The sequence below is a fragment of the Tauraco erythrolophus genome, chromosome 7 (genome assembly GCF_009769465.1).
Source record: "Tauraco erythrolophus isolate bTauEry1 chromosome 7, bTauEry1.pri, whole genome shotgun sequence".
Classification (NCBI taxonomy): domain Eukaryota; kingdom Metazoa; phylum Chordata; class Aves; order Musophagiformes; family Musophagidae; genus Tauraco; species Tauraco erythrolophus.
Window position 1 is genome coordinate 22,895,220 of NC_141471.1, and position 14,372 is coordinate 22,909,591.

At 37.7% G+C, this 14,372-nt stretch overlaps 2 protein-coding genes across 2 annotated transcripts in view; both read right to left on the bottom strand.

Annotated features, from left to right (window-relative positions):
• LOC104373256 (macrophage mannose receptor 1) overlaps positions 1-8,508 on the bottom strand; it is a 39,461-nt gene extending 30,953 nt beyond the window's left edge. The window contains exons 1-6 of the mRNA XM_086614221.1: positions 8,499-8,508; positions 6,170-6,241; positions 4,789-4,962; positions 3,294-3,455; positions 2,243-2,356; positions 994-1,140 (exon numbers count right to left, since the gene is read on the bottom strand). Of these exons, the coding sequence (XP_086470347.1) occupies positions 994-1,140; positions 2,243-2,356; positions 3,294-3,455; positions 4,789-4,962; positions 6,170-6,241; positions 8,499-8,508 (679 nt within the window). The remainder of the gene's footprint in view (positions 1-993; positions 1,141-2,242; positions 2,357-3,293; positions 3,456-4,788; positions 4,963-6,169; positions 6,242-8,498) is intronic.
• Positions 8,509-9,515: 1,007 nt separating this feature from the next.
• The window catches only part of LOC104373255 (macrophage mannose receptor 1), a 33,390-nt gene continuing 28,533 nt past the window's right edge, over positions 9,516-14,372 (bottom strand). Inside the window, exons 26-30 of the mRNA XM_009979125.2 lie at positions 13,445-13,597; positions 12,884-13,000; positions 12,513-12,674; positions 10,349-10,381; positions 9,516-9,700 (exon numbers count right to left, since the gene is read on the bottom strand). Of these exons, the coding sequence (XP_009977427.2) occupies positions 9,516-9,700; positions 10,349-10,381; positions 12,513-12,674; positions 12,884-13,000; positions 13,445-13,597 (650 nt within the window). The remainder of the gene's footprint in view (positions 9,701-10,348; positions 10,382-12,512; positions 12,675-12,883; positions 13,001-13,444; positions 13,598-14,372) is intronic.

A 14,372-nucleotide genomic window follows, 5' to 3' on the forward strand; every position in this document is an offset into this window, starting at 1 on the left:
GCAATTTGAAATAATGCTCTGGGAGGAAAGAGAGACCAAAGAAGACGTCAGCCTCTCCTCTCTTTGCCCCTAGACGGTTTCGGTCAGTGTGTCATGGTCTCCCATGCTGCGTACAGTGGTTGACATTAGGTTCTGCCTCCTATTTGAAGCCATCTTATAAACACATATAATTTTAAGAAATGGAGAAGTGTGAAGTAACTCTTAGGTAACTACAGGCCAGTAAACAGTGCAAATTAGTGCAGAGCTGGTAGTTTTCTCTTCATATTAACTCAGTGGCTTTTTTATTACTTAGATTCCTAAATATCTTTAAAAGCTTACCTTAAGCTTGCCTTAAAAAGAGTCCTGCATTTATTTTTAAAGTTAATAGGAGAGTAAAGATTCTCTGAAATTATTTCTCTACTTTCTTTAATATAACTGTTTCTTTAAAAGTATCTTTTTCAACCTTCCCAGGCAACAGCCTCCAGCAGATTCCCCCTGAGTGTGGCACATTCATCGTCACCTTGTGTCACTGAAGCTCCAGGTCAGGGTGGCCCATGAATGGTATGTAGCCTGTGTGAATACTGCTGCTCCTCCTGCTCTGCTCAAAGGAACTCAATGCATTGCACGCTGTTGTCATCAGAGGAGGACTTTTTGCATTAATATTAGAGTAACTGGATTTGCTCATTTGGAGCAAATGAGAAGCTTAAAATTTCTACTGTGTTTGTGCAAATTTGATTGCTGGCACTGGTTTCCATGACAGAGCAGCTTCTATCTGGTTTGCAAGAATGAATGAGAGAATGATAGAACAAAATAATAATGTTGTCCTATGAATGGTTAATACATAAGGAGAGGAAAAAGGCAATATATAAAAGTCTGTGTGTGTATGTATAGCTGTGTTTTTCAAAGGTTCCTAATATCTTGATTGAAAAATAATGGTTTATCATTTGCAGATCTTTACAGCTTACTCTTTCTAGAAGTCAGAAAAAAATCCTTCTTTTTATTTTACTAACCTACCTTTGGGTGTAGTGTCAGACTTTGAACTGAAGTTTGTCTTTTTACAAATGTACCCAAGTCTCTGGTTACATGCTTGGTTTTCCCATTTACCATTCTTTCTGGGATTCATGACTCCACAGATTTTCCCAGGGAGCAGGAAAGGACTTCCTTTTAGTAAGAAAGAAAACATAATTTTACAGTAAAAATAAATAAAAATATTAATAAAACTATCACACTATCAGTAGAAACGTTAATTTATTCTGATTTCTTCAATGCTTAATATGAAGAAGCCCTCTCCCATAGGATAACTGCTGTTGTAGTTTGTAGGCTGCTGCTTTTGGTCTGTGTTTAGAGAGTGAAGTAATGACCTTCCATTGACTTTGTGTCAGGACAGTACTGGAAAATTTCTAGCTCTCTTCCTGATATTCTGATGCTCACAAACAGAACAGCTGAAGCTAGACTTTTGTCCTGTGTCAAAATTTTCCAAATTTAAAAATGCTCAGTTTTAAATTATAACGTGCCTCCAGTATATCTCAAGACTTTCACAATTCTACTTTCCTATAAAATAGCTTTTCTCTTCTCTGTAGCAGTGTGCAAAAACCTCTGTAAGCAGCAAAAGAGATTGCCTGATACAGAATTTTTGAAAACTTAGAGGAGAGTTTAATTATTCCTTTTCCACTTTGTAACTTTTCCAAAACAGGAGATGGCTTGAAATAGTCATGGAACAAAGAAAACGCAGGACAAAGCAGCAAAAACCAAACAGAAAAACTCCCCACATGTGAAAAGCACCACAAACTCCCCCATCACCCTTCCTTGAGGTGGCCCAGTGTAATGTAAATTTGCATACACTGCTGAAGAATTATAAACTGGCTCTGTAAGTTTCTGAATAATATTTAGAATTTCTCCAGACACATAGTGCCATTATTTTATAAATATTTTGCTACTATTGGAAGATTTGATTTATGTTTATACTTTCGGACAACACATTACGGAAAAATTCTGATCTCTAATCTGTAGGGTTATATATCACTTCAAATGAGATTCTGCTTTCATAAATAAGCTCTTTGTTTATAAAAGAAAATAAAGAACCTGCTATAGCTGACAGCCACAGTGAACTTTGTAATTTGGAAGTGTACTTTTAAAAGTGAAGGTATAGATCTTCAGCTATTGTAAACAAAAATGAGCTTTCCTGGAATAAAAGTATCTAGGGCTATTAGTTGCTGTCTTATTAGAATCCATTGAAAGACTACAAACTAGATACAGTTCTTACCTGGAGCCCAGTTTAAATATCTGAAAGGGCTGCTCCCAGCCCATTGCCATCCACTGTTGAAATTCAAAGCGTTCAATCCAATCCAGAATGCAAAATCAAATTTTTTAGTTAGATCTAAATTAGAAAAAAAGTCAATTGTATCTCCCTATCTTCATTCTTAGCAAGTTCATCTAAAAGAATAAAAGTCAAAAGAAATTTATATTTCTTAGTTTAAACCAGCCCCAAACCAGTACTTTCCGCATTACTGAGGTGCACAGATTTTAGAAGTAAATATGTAAATGAATAAATATTGACTTAACAGAGATCTCAATAGTTAAAGAGCAAATGAGCATCTTATTTCACAAATTAAATAAGAGTTTACTTATCTCACTTTGTTTCAATCTAATATAAGAGATGCAAAAAAGATCTTATTTTCATTAGAGAATTGTGTTAATATGTTTCTGTAACAGATTTAATGGAGTAAACATATCAAAAAGATTACAAAGACAATGTGCCAATCAGTTGCTTTCAGATTTTTTTCTGTGAGAATGGTTTCAAAGTCTCCTTCTCATTTATAACCAAACCGAAACCACGATACTTGTATCTGAAATCCACGGGAGTTACTTGGAGTTTATATATGCAAATGTATCCATATTAGGACCAATCTAGCTGTCATCATGTGTTCTCCTAGAAAGATTAATAATCCTTGAAACACAGAGGAAAAAGGTAAATTTGAGGACCAGACCATAGTCCTTCTCAGGAACCAGTACACCAGCACAAAGGCAAGTAGAGGACACCCTGCCCTTGGGACAGGCTGCAGAAGATACGGGAGCTCCCACCTGGACCACAAAGGTGGGATGGGACCATTTCTCTCCCTATAGAGGTTTGGGAACAAACCTTCATAAAAAAACACCAGCTAGGGGAAGGGCAGTTCAGACTATCTCCCATTTGGTAGCTGCTGAACCACCCCTGCCAGCCTGTCTTCGTTAGTGAGACAGAAGACAAGGCAGCCAACTTCATAATCTAAAGCTCTGGGGCAGCATACTTAAGGTCTTGTTCTCTATCATATTACCTCCTATGTATGTTTGCTCATGTATCTCTGTGATGCTTAATAGTTCTGCATTTTGCTGTTGACAGCTTTTCCTTGCTTGGTGCCATGTTAGAGCTGATTCTGAGTTTATCTGATAGTGAATGCCAGTTGAGACATCTTCTGTCCAAAATCTTTCTGTGTCATCTGGAAGAAGAAGTGACATAGAGTGCTGCTATTAGGGGATTGACATTGCACCAGGTAAAAGCAAACAATGTATGTCATGATGCAAAAATCTCTAAAAATGTACAGTATTAACTGTATGCTATCATCAGTTTTAAAGCACCAGAAAAATTGAAATCAGATTAGGTATATGGCTATCACCCAGCTGGCTTGTAATTATCTAATTAAGGTTTAGGCCCCACCTACAAAAGGCAGGCCATTTCTTCCTGGCTGTGGAAGATGCAATGACATTTTTGGAGCTGCAGCCTAGGCTGGTAAGCAACATAGGTATAATATTTTTTTTTTAAAAAAAGCGTAGTTTTTTTGAAATTAAAAACATTATTTTAAATTTCTAAGTTTTTAGAAGGGAGTGATTGAGTTTCCCATATTTGCTTTTATCCACAAAATATAGTACTAGATAAACCAGGTGCATCTTGTTTATTGAAAAAAGAGATTCCAAGGTGAAGTCAGAGGAGGAAAGCAAGCACATAGGTAGACTATGACTCTGGAGGCTCTTCCTCCTCACAGAACAGGAACTCCCTCTTAGCTCATCATCAAGAGAAGCAGCTTTTTCAAAAATGGCAGAACCTGGCCCTGGACAGCCCAAGGAGCTATAAAACCGGTTTGTGTAGCACCAATATGCATATCAGCTGCAGTCTTTGTTTGCAGAAAAACTCTGAAAACCTTCTGAAACTGTTGTGTTATTGGGACGGCTGTTAGTGAGAAAAGCTAAATGGTCTGTGTCCTGAGGTGGAGGTACCCAGACACAGGTTTTGTGCAGAAGATAATACAAAGATGGGAGAGGAAGATAATTTCAGCAGCAGCATTTTTGTGTAGGCTGGCAATAGGAGACAAGAACAAGACAAGAAATGAATGTTAAGGGGAAAAAAACAGTATATAGGAGTGAGAATTGGCCTACAGGGCATGCCTGAGGAATAAAAAGCAGTGGGAATTTTTTGAAAGGAAGATATCAGTCTAAGTTCATGCTGGTCATACCATGCGTTTCAGTTATATAAACTGAGATATCGAGGAGCCTCCTCACCTCTCTGGTCCACAAAGAGAAACAGCCACCTCCAGCCAGTGAGTCAGAACCTGGCTGGGCTGAACTGCATTCTGGAGGCACCTCTTCCTTTCCGCTCACTTTAGAGGGAGCACGTGGCTACTGAGGCTAATGTTCAGCCAATGATTTTTATTTGGGCTACTCTATCAAGGTTTGTCTTGAGGGTGTGCAGCTGGAAGCTGATAACAAACCTGGTAGCTCAGTAACTGTTTTCCTCAACGTTTCATGACAAGTTAGTAAATAAAGTGCAGGACTTACTTATTAGTGGGCAAAATCCGTACAGTTGATCAGCATCAAAGTCTGCAGTTGTCGCACACCAGAGCCAGCCATCTGACCTACCAGCATCTGTGCACTCAGTGTACTGTTTGCCTTCATATTTGAAAGGGAATAGACATGGCTGTCCCTTGGCATTCCCTTGTAATGTAAAGGTATCTAGCGGAAAGAAAGGGTTAAGAGAACATATAAAAATAATCATAAAATTATAAATCTGACTTCCTAGTAATGGATCAATCTGTCAGTATATCTATCTACTTCAGTTGAGAGGTCATACCATCTTTTTTAACTAGTTTTTATCATTTTTCCCCCTTGTGTAGCTGGAGATTTTAAATAAAATGTTGTGTTAGTAAAATTTGGGTTTTAAATACTGTGTTTAGAGTTTGATATATATACCTTGTAGGAAAGTCAAATTCTATGATGATAAGTTGCTGATAAGTTGTGGTTCCTGAAGACAGAAAACCCACAAGTCGGATCTCAGACAGTAAGTTCAATGCACTATTGTATTCTATAAAGTTCAATAGGTTCACTTGATCGCTCCATCTTTTCATTAATTGTTTAAAGAAAAATGATAGCTGACCAGAGAGAATACAGATCAGGTTGTCATGAACATATTTACGCAGTAAATACTTTAGGTTTCAATTCCACATTTCTGCATTTGGAGAGGTCTTGCAGATTCACCCTCAGCTCAGATTCTTTAGGGTTATAAATGATTCATCTTTTTAGACTCTCACAGTATTACAGGAGCATTCTTTTATCCTGAAATTTCTGATATACGCTCTAAATCTCACATTCATGCAAACACATTCATCCGCTCAGCTCTACATACGTTACTGCTTTATTTTTTCTCTCTATAGCTATACCCAGTAAGTCATATACATCTTCAGACTAGAACTGTTCTTCTAATTTGGTCAGACAGGAGGGGAGGAGCCAGTTCTTCCTTCTTATACCTCATGTCTTGAAGCAGAAAGAGAAACTTGCACGGCATCTATGGAAACACAGCTTTAAAACTCTGACTGACCACTGCACCATGAGTTTTATGAGGAGGGTAAATGGAAAGGGCTCCATGCTTCCTCATCTCTCATCACTCTCCCATACAGTGCTATCAAATTTAATGTTTCCATGGAAAGAATTTCCATTTTAAAGATCCCAGTTTTATTACTTCTTTTTCCTCCAACATCCCTACATCTCCCTCTTTTATTCTGTGAATCAGGAACTGTCAGGGTAATATCCAACATATTCTTTAGATCATGTATCAGATCTGATGAAAAATGCAGAATAAACAGTCTATGAATTAAAACTGTAAAGCTGCCCAAAAAAAAGCGTTTTCATATCTAGTATAACCCAAAATCAACAGGAAACTTACCCAGTGACTGTAATGAAGCATGCACGAGGGAAAGAAAAACTAGGAACCTGGAGAAACTCATTGCAAATATAACTTGCTTTTCATTCCTCTACCATAGGTTGTACTATAAGATTAGCAGTGAATAAAATCCTTCTGAGTGATGATAGTGACAGGTCCTTCTCTGTGTCAAGGGGCTGATGGATAAAGCACTGTACTCTAAATAAGGAAATATCCTGTCACATGGTATTTTGAAATAACTAAAGTGCACATTGCAAATGCTGCTTTCTTGGAAGAGCAAGTCGCTCCCAAAAGTGAAGTCTCCATCCTTGTAACTAGAGGTGGTGACATATGTCTTTTTCTAGGACTTTGCTAGTATTATATTTGTGTCAGCTGTTGGGGAGCTACACAGGACGGACCTCTAAAAAGCAGCTTGAGAAGTGGTGACAAGAAACCTGCAGCAAAATATCAATGATTAAAAAGTCAGTCTCTGCTTTAACCCTTACATCTCAGAAACAAAGGGAGGCAAAACCCCAGCGGCTCAGTACATCACTAAAATATCACAGTTCTACATAGCTAGAAGAAAGAGAGTAAATTTTAAAGGATTTCAGTGCATTAGGAATTGTTTACTTTGAGGGCTAAAATTGTTTTTTTCCTGCACTGTTACTCTGCTTGCCTTGCTCATGGTTTGAGGCTGTTTATAACTACTTGTCAAAGACCTGAAAGAAGTGATGTTCAGTGCTATAGGCCAGTGGTAATCTTCCCTGTAAGAGGAGGGAAACTTTTGCCTGGAATATTTTCATCAAGCAAAAGGACGTGTTCATCTATCTGAGAAATTGCTAATGAGAGTGTCCCAGGACAAAGCCAAACGTAAGCTAAATTGGAAAAGCTCATTTTAATGTGACCAAAATGCTCATTTGAAGACTTATATTGGCCTGGCAATTCTTGTACAACTACATCACAAAGTTGTGCTGGCAAATATTCACGTGTAGACAAGTCCTACTGTTCCTTCTGTTTCTTTACATCAGTGAAATTAAAAGAAGTTATGATAACAAAATTGAAAAAAAATGAGAAGTTAAATAGTCAGTAGCAAGATATATTGACTCATAGACTAGTTTGGGTTGGAAGGGATCTTAAAGATCATCTAGGAAGATGTCATATAAGGAGTAACTATCTTTGCTTTTATTTACAAGGTGTGAGGAAAAAAATGGCTAAACTGTTGACTGTTAGAAAGTACTAAGAGAGAAAAACATTTTCAGGAAAAAAAGGTGGCTGGATCTCAATAAAAGTAGGAATTGAGTAAATTGTTTAATAATAACTATTCTATTTGCAGGTGACATTCAGGGACAGCTTAGTGTGGGCAAGGCTTGCAGAAGTAGCTCGAAGTCATAAAGCTGAGTGGTGTCACAGCCAATGATGGGGTGGGAGAGAAATAGAAGCCAAGTTTACTGAGTGAAACCATATTTCAGATACATTTGAAATCAAAGTTAAATAGCTCTGACAGAGAGGATCCCAAGAGAAAATACCTGGAGGACACATTGCTGCCCAGTTCCCTCCTCTGCCTCACAAAGTGCCAGCTGCACTCTGCTCCAAACTGGGTTTTAGTCCTCCTCTTGTCTAAATGGATGCTTGTGAGGATTCAGCTCCCCAAGGACACAGAGTGATGGAGGGAGATTAGTGCAGACACTGAGGTAGGTTAAAAGAAGAATTGAGCACTTCAGAGCTGCCCCTTTCCCATGACCAACCAGCTTGATGCTGGTTACAGACTTTTTGGGATCACAGAATCGTAGAATGGTTAGGGTTGGAAGGAACCTTAAAGATCATCTAGTTCCAACCCCCCTGCCATGGGCAGAGACACATTCCTCTAGATCAGGTTGCTCAAAGCCTCATCCAACCTGGCCTTGAACACCTCCAGTAATGGGGAATCCACAACTCCTCTGGGCAACCTGTTCCAGTGTCTCACCACCCTCATTGTAAAAAATTTCTTTCTTATATCTTATTGAAGTCTCACCTCTTTCAGTTTAAAGCCATTGCCCCTTGTACTATCACTATGTGCCCTTGTAAAGAGTCCTTCTCCAGCTTTCTTGTAGGCTCCCTTCAGGTATTGAAAGAGAGGCTTGTTCCACCCCCACAGGTCAGTGTCCTACGTGCTGCATTTCAGTTGTGCAATAACCTGTTCTCACCAGTGTGCTGAATTCTTGATTGTCTTTACACAAAGAAAACAGGAGTCCAGTGCCTATAAAAGAAACTTTTGTACTTTTTGTTATTATTTCTTTTCTCTTTCCAGCTTCCTCAGTAGACCCTGTGTAGGCTGGGGATGTCAGGTTGTTTGCTGGGGCTATCTGCTAAGCACTCTTCCCCATAAGGTATTTAGTGTCTAAATTATATTTGCAGCTCACTGAAATGCTATTTTGCAATGCTTTCCACTCTTTTTCTATCATCTTAAACTTAGTCTTCTTGCAAATTCCTAGTACAGTATCATCTGCTACATTCCTAGTTTTCAGTTCCTTTTTCGTACATTTAAAAATGGCAAGCTGGTGCTTGTTCAAGCTAAATTCAAAGTGACAGAGAGAAGCACTTCCCCTTTCCTCTCACTCGGTTCAAAAGGAAGTCTGAAGCTGAAAATCATACTAATGAAAACTTTGCTTATTTCAAAACATTAATAGAAAGAAGGAAAAATGCAAGAGTGAGAATATTTTAATTCATGTTAGTGAACATACTACACTTAACAATCATATTAGCAGATTGAAAAAAAGACTAAAACCATACCTTTGCTGGTATGAACTATGTTTTCCATAGCAGAAAATTATAATAGCAAAATTTTCTATCTCAAAATTGTCTGGGATAAGTACATGAAGTACCATTTTATAAGTAAGTGTAATAGAATACTGCTATAAGGAACAATAAAAGTGCTGGTCTGATGGTGTGAAGTTTGTGGTACAAAACAAGTTCAAGATTGCAACAGAGTCAGGCAGATTTTATTTTTTGAGTTCTCTGCAATGTCCACAAAGTCATGAGAATACAGTTCTAAATAGTAATCGCATTTTTTTTAACACTTGTTCTCACTAGTTGAATTCTATGGTCCTTTTTCAGTATATTTATTTGTACTTGACAAGTTATTTACACTAGTGTTTTTGCTAAGGCACGTGAGAACATCTTGGCTGTTACAAAACTGTAACATCAATCCATAATTCCAAATTTTGTAAAATATGCATGATACAAAAGAGACTGCTAGTGCAAAAAGATAAAAGCAATTTAATTTAAGATTGTCAATACCCTCACTAGAGACTTTTAAGAGATACATCCTTTAATCTCAGCAACTTGCTCCTCTGAATCTGTACATGCCACAGGACACATTCTCATCAATTCTTCAGTCATCAATACATGATTTTACAAGTGTTTCATTGCCAGAAACTGTTGATAGTTGGTTTTGTCTTTTTCTCTTGTAGAAATAGACTGACATGCCAGCTCCAAGAAGAATGAGAATAGCCAAGAAAATGAGTAGCCAAACAGACATATGAACAGATAGGTGAGTCTCTTCATTCTTTTCCTTGTCTGAAATGAAAGCAAATAACTGTGAGAAATCTTAGCAAATTTTTTTCCACATATAACATGAAAAACATGGAGAAGATGTTCTCTCCTGCCTGAACTTGAAGTCTGTTCAGTCTACATCTGAGCCCTGAATTGTTACTGGTCAGGTCTCTGTTGCTAAAGCTAACATGGTTTTAGTGAATCTGGATTACAGGTATATGCAATGCATACAGTGGGTGCTTGTAAGGATTTAATGGAAATACTTGCTTTAGGTAAGGATATGGGATGCAAATTATTTGGAAATTAGGTTTACAATATTTTTATGTTATATTATTTACACTAATACCCATGCAAGATATTTGCATACGCATCTACATAGGTTTTAACAGCCTAGTTTAAGCTCTCTGTGCCTGTTCTCAAATTTAGTCAAAAGTTGGGTCACTGCTGAGCGTGTCAGCTCAGGGCTAGCCCTGCAGCAGTCCAGCTGACCGAGAACATGTGAGTGCTCATGTGCATGTAAAAGGCACTGTGGGATTACCTGAGTGATACATAACCATGCATCCCAGTAACTGTCAGCAAGACTTGTTCTCTAAAAGGGGGTGATTTGGGAAAATCCATTTTAAATTCCTCTTGCACTTAGATTTTTGTTAATTTTCTTTTGAAAGTTCTCACCTTTTTGCTGTAGAGGACTCCCACTTGGATCAACTTCAATGAATATCAGAAAGAAATAATATAACACTTCATTAGAATTCATCAGTTTGATTGTTTTGCTAAAATTATACAGGAACAAAAACCCCTGAAGTATTACCATTGCATCAGTAACATAAATATCTGTTATAAAAGGCAACATAAGTGAGGTAAAAAATACACTATCAAGGTTTTACCTTCCTACTTGACATTACCAAATTATAATATTAAAAACAATATCAAGTTTTAAATGAATTATATCTACCAACATTCAAATCCTGACTCTTTTCTATGGTCACTCAAAACCACATTTTTACATTTTTCCTGAAATATTAATTTTCCTTTACTAAGAACATGATGTACAACTCTGGAGATTAATTTCACATAGCACATTTTAGGAAGCTCTACATGTCCAGTGATTCTGCTGTTAGAATTAAATTTAAGATTCTTGAATGTCTTCCCTAGAGAATGTCCTCTAAATCAAGACTGTAATCTGCCCATTTGCCTATGCTTAAGAAAGAGGCAGAGAAAAAGAAAAGACCTTTAGAAAATCTTTTTTGTTGTTGAAGTGCAAAAAATGTTTGACACTCAGAAAAGAAGAATAATTAAACATATTGGATGTTCTTATAAAGTAAGAAAAACTATTCTTAATCCAGGCTCCTTAAATTATCAAGAAAATATTTCTCCTCTTGGCTCTTTTACATTACAGTTTGAAAACACACTTGCTACCCAGAGGAGAAGTTCTAAAGGCAAAATATAAAATGAAACAAAAGCAAAGCAGAAAGTAAAGCAAACAGGTACAAGACAACAGAATCCCCTACTAAGGTAGGAAATGGTTACATATCAGAGCATCTTATCATTCAATGGACAGATTTTAGTGTTTCCTTGTCATTTTAGCACCACGTGAGATGGAATATAATTTGTATGTTGTTAGTAAATCTTCAATGGAGATTAACTGATTTACTGCTGGCGGCCTGTGCTGATTTAAGCATGGAAATTAACAGTGCATGGGAGATGACTGGTTTTTATTACATTTCAGTTTGTTTTTTTCTTTTTTTTTTTTAATTAAAGACTATATGTGCAAAATGATTAGAAGTTAACCCCAAATTTTCAATTATGTTAATGAGAACTGCTGTGTCTCGTGATGTCTTTAGTATTGAAATCACATCGTTTTGACTTTTCATCCAAACAAAGGAATCATAAAAATAGTTTTACACAGAAAATGAGGTTTTCAGCATAGGACAGAGATGTTCTCCATGATTTACTGGGGACAATGCACAATCCGAAAGCTGGAAAATTAAGCCTGATTTCACAGCTTGTACAAAAGAAAGTACAAAGGTTTAGAGATGGCCACCTACCAGTTTTTAGGTAAGACTGATTTTAACAACTATCTTAAGAAAACGGAATGGTAATGCTTTCTTTCAGACAATTGTATCTTTTACATCTCTGCTTGGGAATACTACATGTGGGTTTTTTACCTCTGAAACATTAGTCTGACATATACAGTATTGTGTGAAATTTTCTAGAATACTGGTAAGACAGCTTCTGTAATGACTTTTGTTTAAAAGGAAAGTTTTAATAGGAAAGTTTAATAAGAAGTTTTCATTTAATAGGAAAGTACTCCTTATATTATTATTGCAAGACAAAAAACTGGCCTTTTAGTATCCCTAAGCCATTATTGACTTAAAGGTTGTTGAATCAGGCCCAATATGAAGCCAGTTTTTGACACTGGGCAGTAATATATTTTTTGAGTATAATAAACTTGAAGAGGAAGCTTGAGTATTTGCATTAATTACTCCTTGAAAGGGTATAAGAACTGTTAAAATACTTTGTTCCTGGAAAAGTAGTAAGTTTGCACAAGTGTTTGACAGATGCCATACCAATGCCTGTGCTGGGTATTCAAAAGTTTTCTGAAAGTCTGGTTCTCAACCTAGGGTGCATACAACATCTTACCATATTCCCATGCAAGTGCAAACAGTGATGTGAAGAGCTCGCAGTCTGCAAAAACAGGCGGCTACAAATGTTTAGAAAGTGGGATACGCCAATCAAAACTGTCAGAAACTACTTCCAGACACGTCATGGAGGGCTGGAACAGTTATTAGTAAACAGATCTGCTCTATCACTAAGGACTGAGTCACTGAGGACATACCTTTGATTTTTTTGCAGATAAATCCTTTTTCACTAGAGCAATCGGTGTTGTCCCAATAACCTGATGGTGTAGTCATTTCAACGCAGTGATGCTCCACACTGGACTCTGTCTCCTCCCAGTTGACAAAGTCCAGTGCAGCATTATCTAGCCACAACCACTGGCCTGAATTGTAGCATATAGAGTTAAAAAAAAAAAAAAAAATGTATCTCATGGATATTTTAACTCCTTAGCTGAGCAAATTACTTCAAAAAGGTAACAGTAACCCATTTTTCAGCAGAAGGTCACATCTTTTTTTGTAAAAATACAGTCATCCTCAATTTTCTCATACTAGCAAAGCATTTTCGAATTAAATATTGAAAGTAAGACTTTACCATCCACATTTCGGTAAAGTCCTATCCAGAAGCCTCCTACTTTATTTTCAAGTGGTTGTATTGTACGGATCAGAAAGTCAGATTCATCCATGTTTTCTACCGAAACCAAGGTAGCACCTGAAAGGCATTAACAAGCAAATAACCATGAGCAGTGACTGGAATGACCTCCTCTTCCAAGTCTGTACAAATAGTAACTTTTGGAAGTATTATGCACACTACTCTGTTGGCTTCCCCATCACTTCTTGCAGAAGATAGAGCCCTGGAGGTGCTTAGTGGCCATGACCCCCCACCACTGACCCCAGGATGGTGCCCCAGAAGCCAGGAGCTGATGGGGAGCTCTGTGCCTGGGGAGGCTGCAGCCCCTGGGAGAATGGAAGGCTGCACAAAGTGGCTTCTGTCAGTTTATTTTTGTTGTGCCAGACTTAGAATAGCTTGGTAGGTAAATAAAGTATTTCTAATGCCTTTTTGCTTTTTTTTTTTAAATCAGTGCTTTTATATTTTTATGTGAATTTTGTATAAACTTTTGTATAAATCTTGTCAGTTGATAATGAAGGTTCTCACCTAACCGAGCACACTCAAGGGAAGCCAGTGCCCAGCTTGTCCCAGATGATGCTTCGAGGTAGTAACAGTGGCCACGGTAAGGGATCCAAGCTTGGAGATCAGTTCCTTCAGGGCAGTCTCCGGAGAGCTGAGCAGGGCCAGTAGGAGCTATAGCTAAATAAGTTGTATGTTATGAAATTGGTATTGCATTATGAGCAACCTATGAGATAGGATATGTGTATAAATAGGGTGGGATTTCTCTCACTCAGCTTTTTTTTATCTAGACCCTTACTTCTGACCATTCCTACAGGCCCCCAGCTCAGACAACGGGGAGAGTCAGGCAGTCAAGTGTGTGAAAAATCTTATTTCTCCAATCACATTTCTGAGGACAAGAAAACAAATCCCTTCCTGCAGCATCTAACTAACTGCCTTGGCAGTACTGTGAGGAAAGCAAGCCCTGAGGCATGATACAGATCTCGAATTTGCATTCTCACTGCACAGAAAGCTGTTGTAGGATAATGAATCACTGATATCACAGCCCCATGTTGTACAGCTGCCTGGTCTCTATTCTATACGTTGTTGCTTTGTACAAGGGAGCCATCAGTGGAACATGCCTCTGCCAAATTAGTCTCTCTTTCTGATCATATGTGCAACTCCGATTCACTTCTATCTGTCTGCACTGCGTATGCAGACCAAATGTACAGCTGGAAAGTTTTTTAAATTATAGGTCATCTTCAAGTATCAAAATCTATCTTGAATCTCACATCAGGAACAGACTATATTATGTAGCCTTAAAACCTCAAGGAGGGAAAATGACACAATTCTACAAAATCTACAAGCAAATATGCCTCTGCCTACCTCTACGAAGAGTTAAAGTATCATTTACGTTCCCAATGCTCTTACAGCTACATCACAACTGCTTTAGCAATAATGGATAGGAGTGAAACTC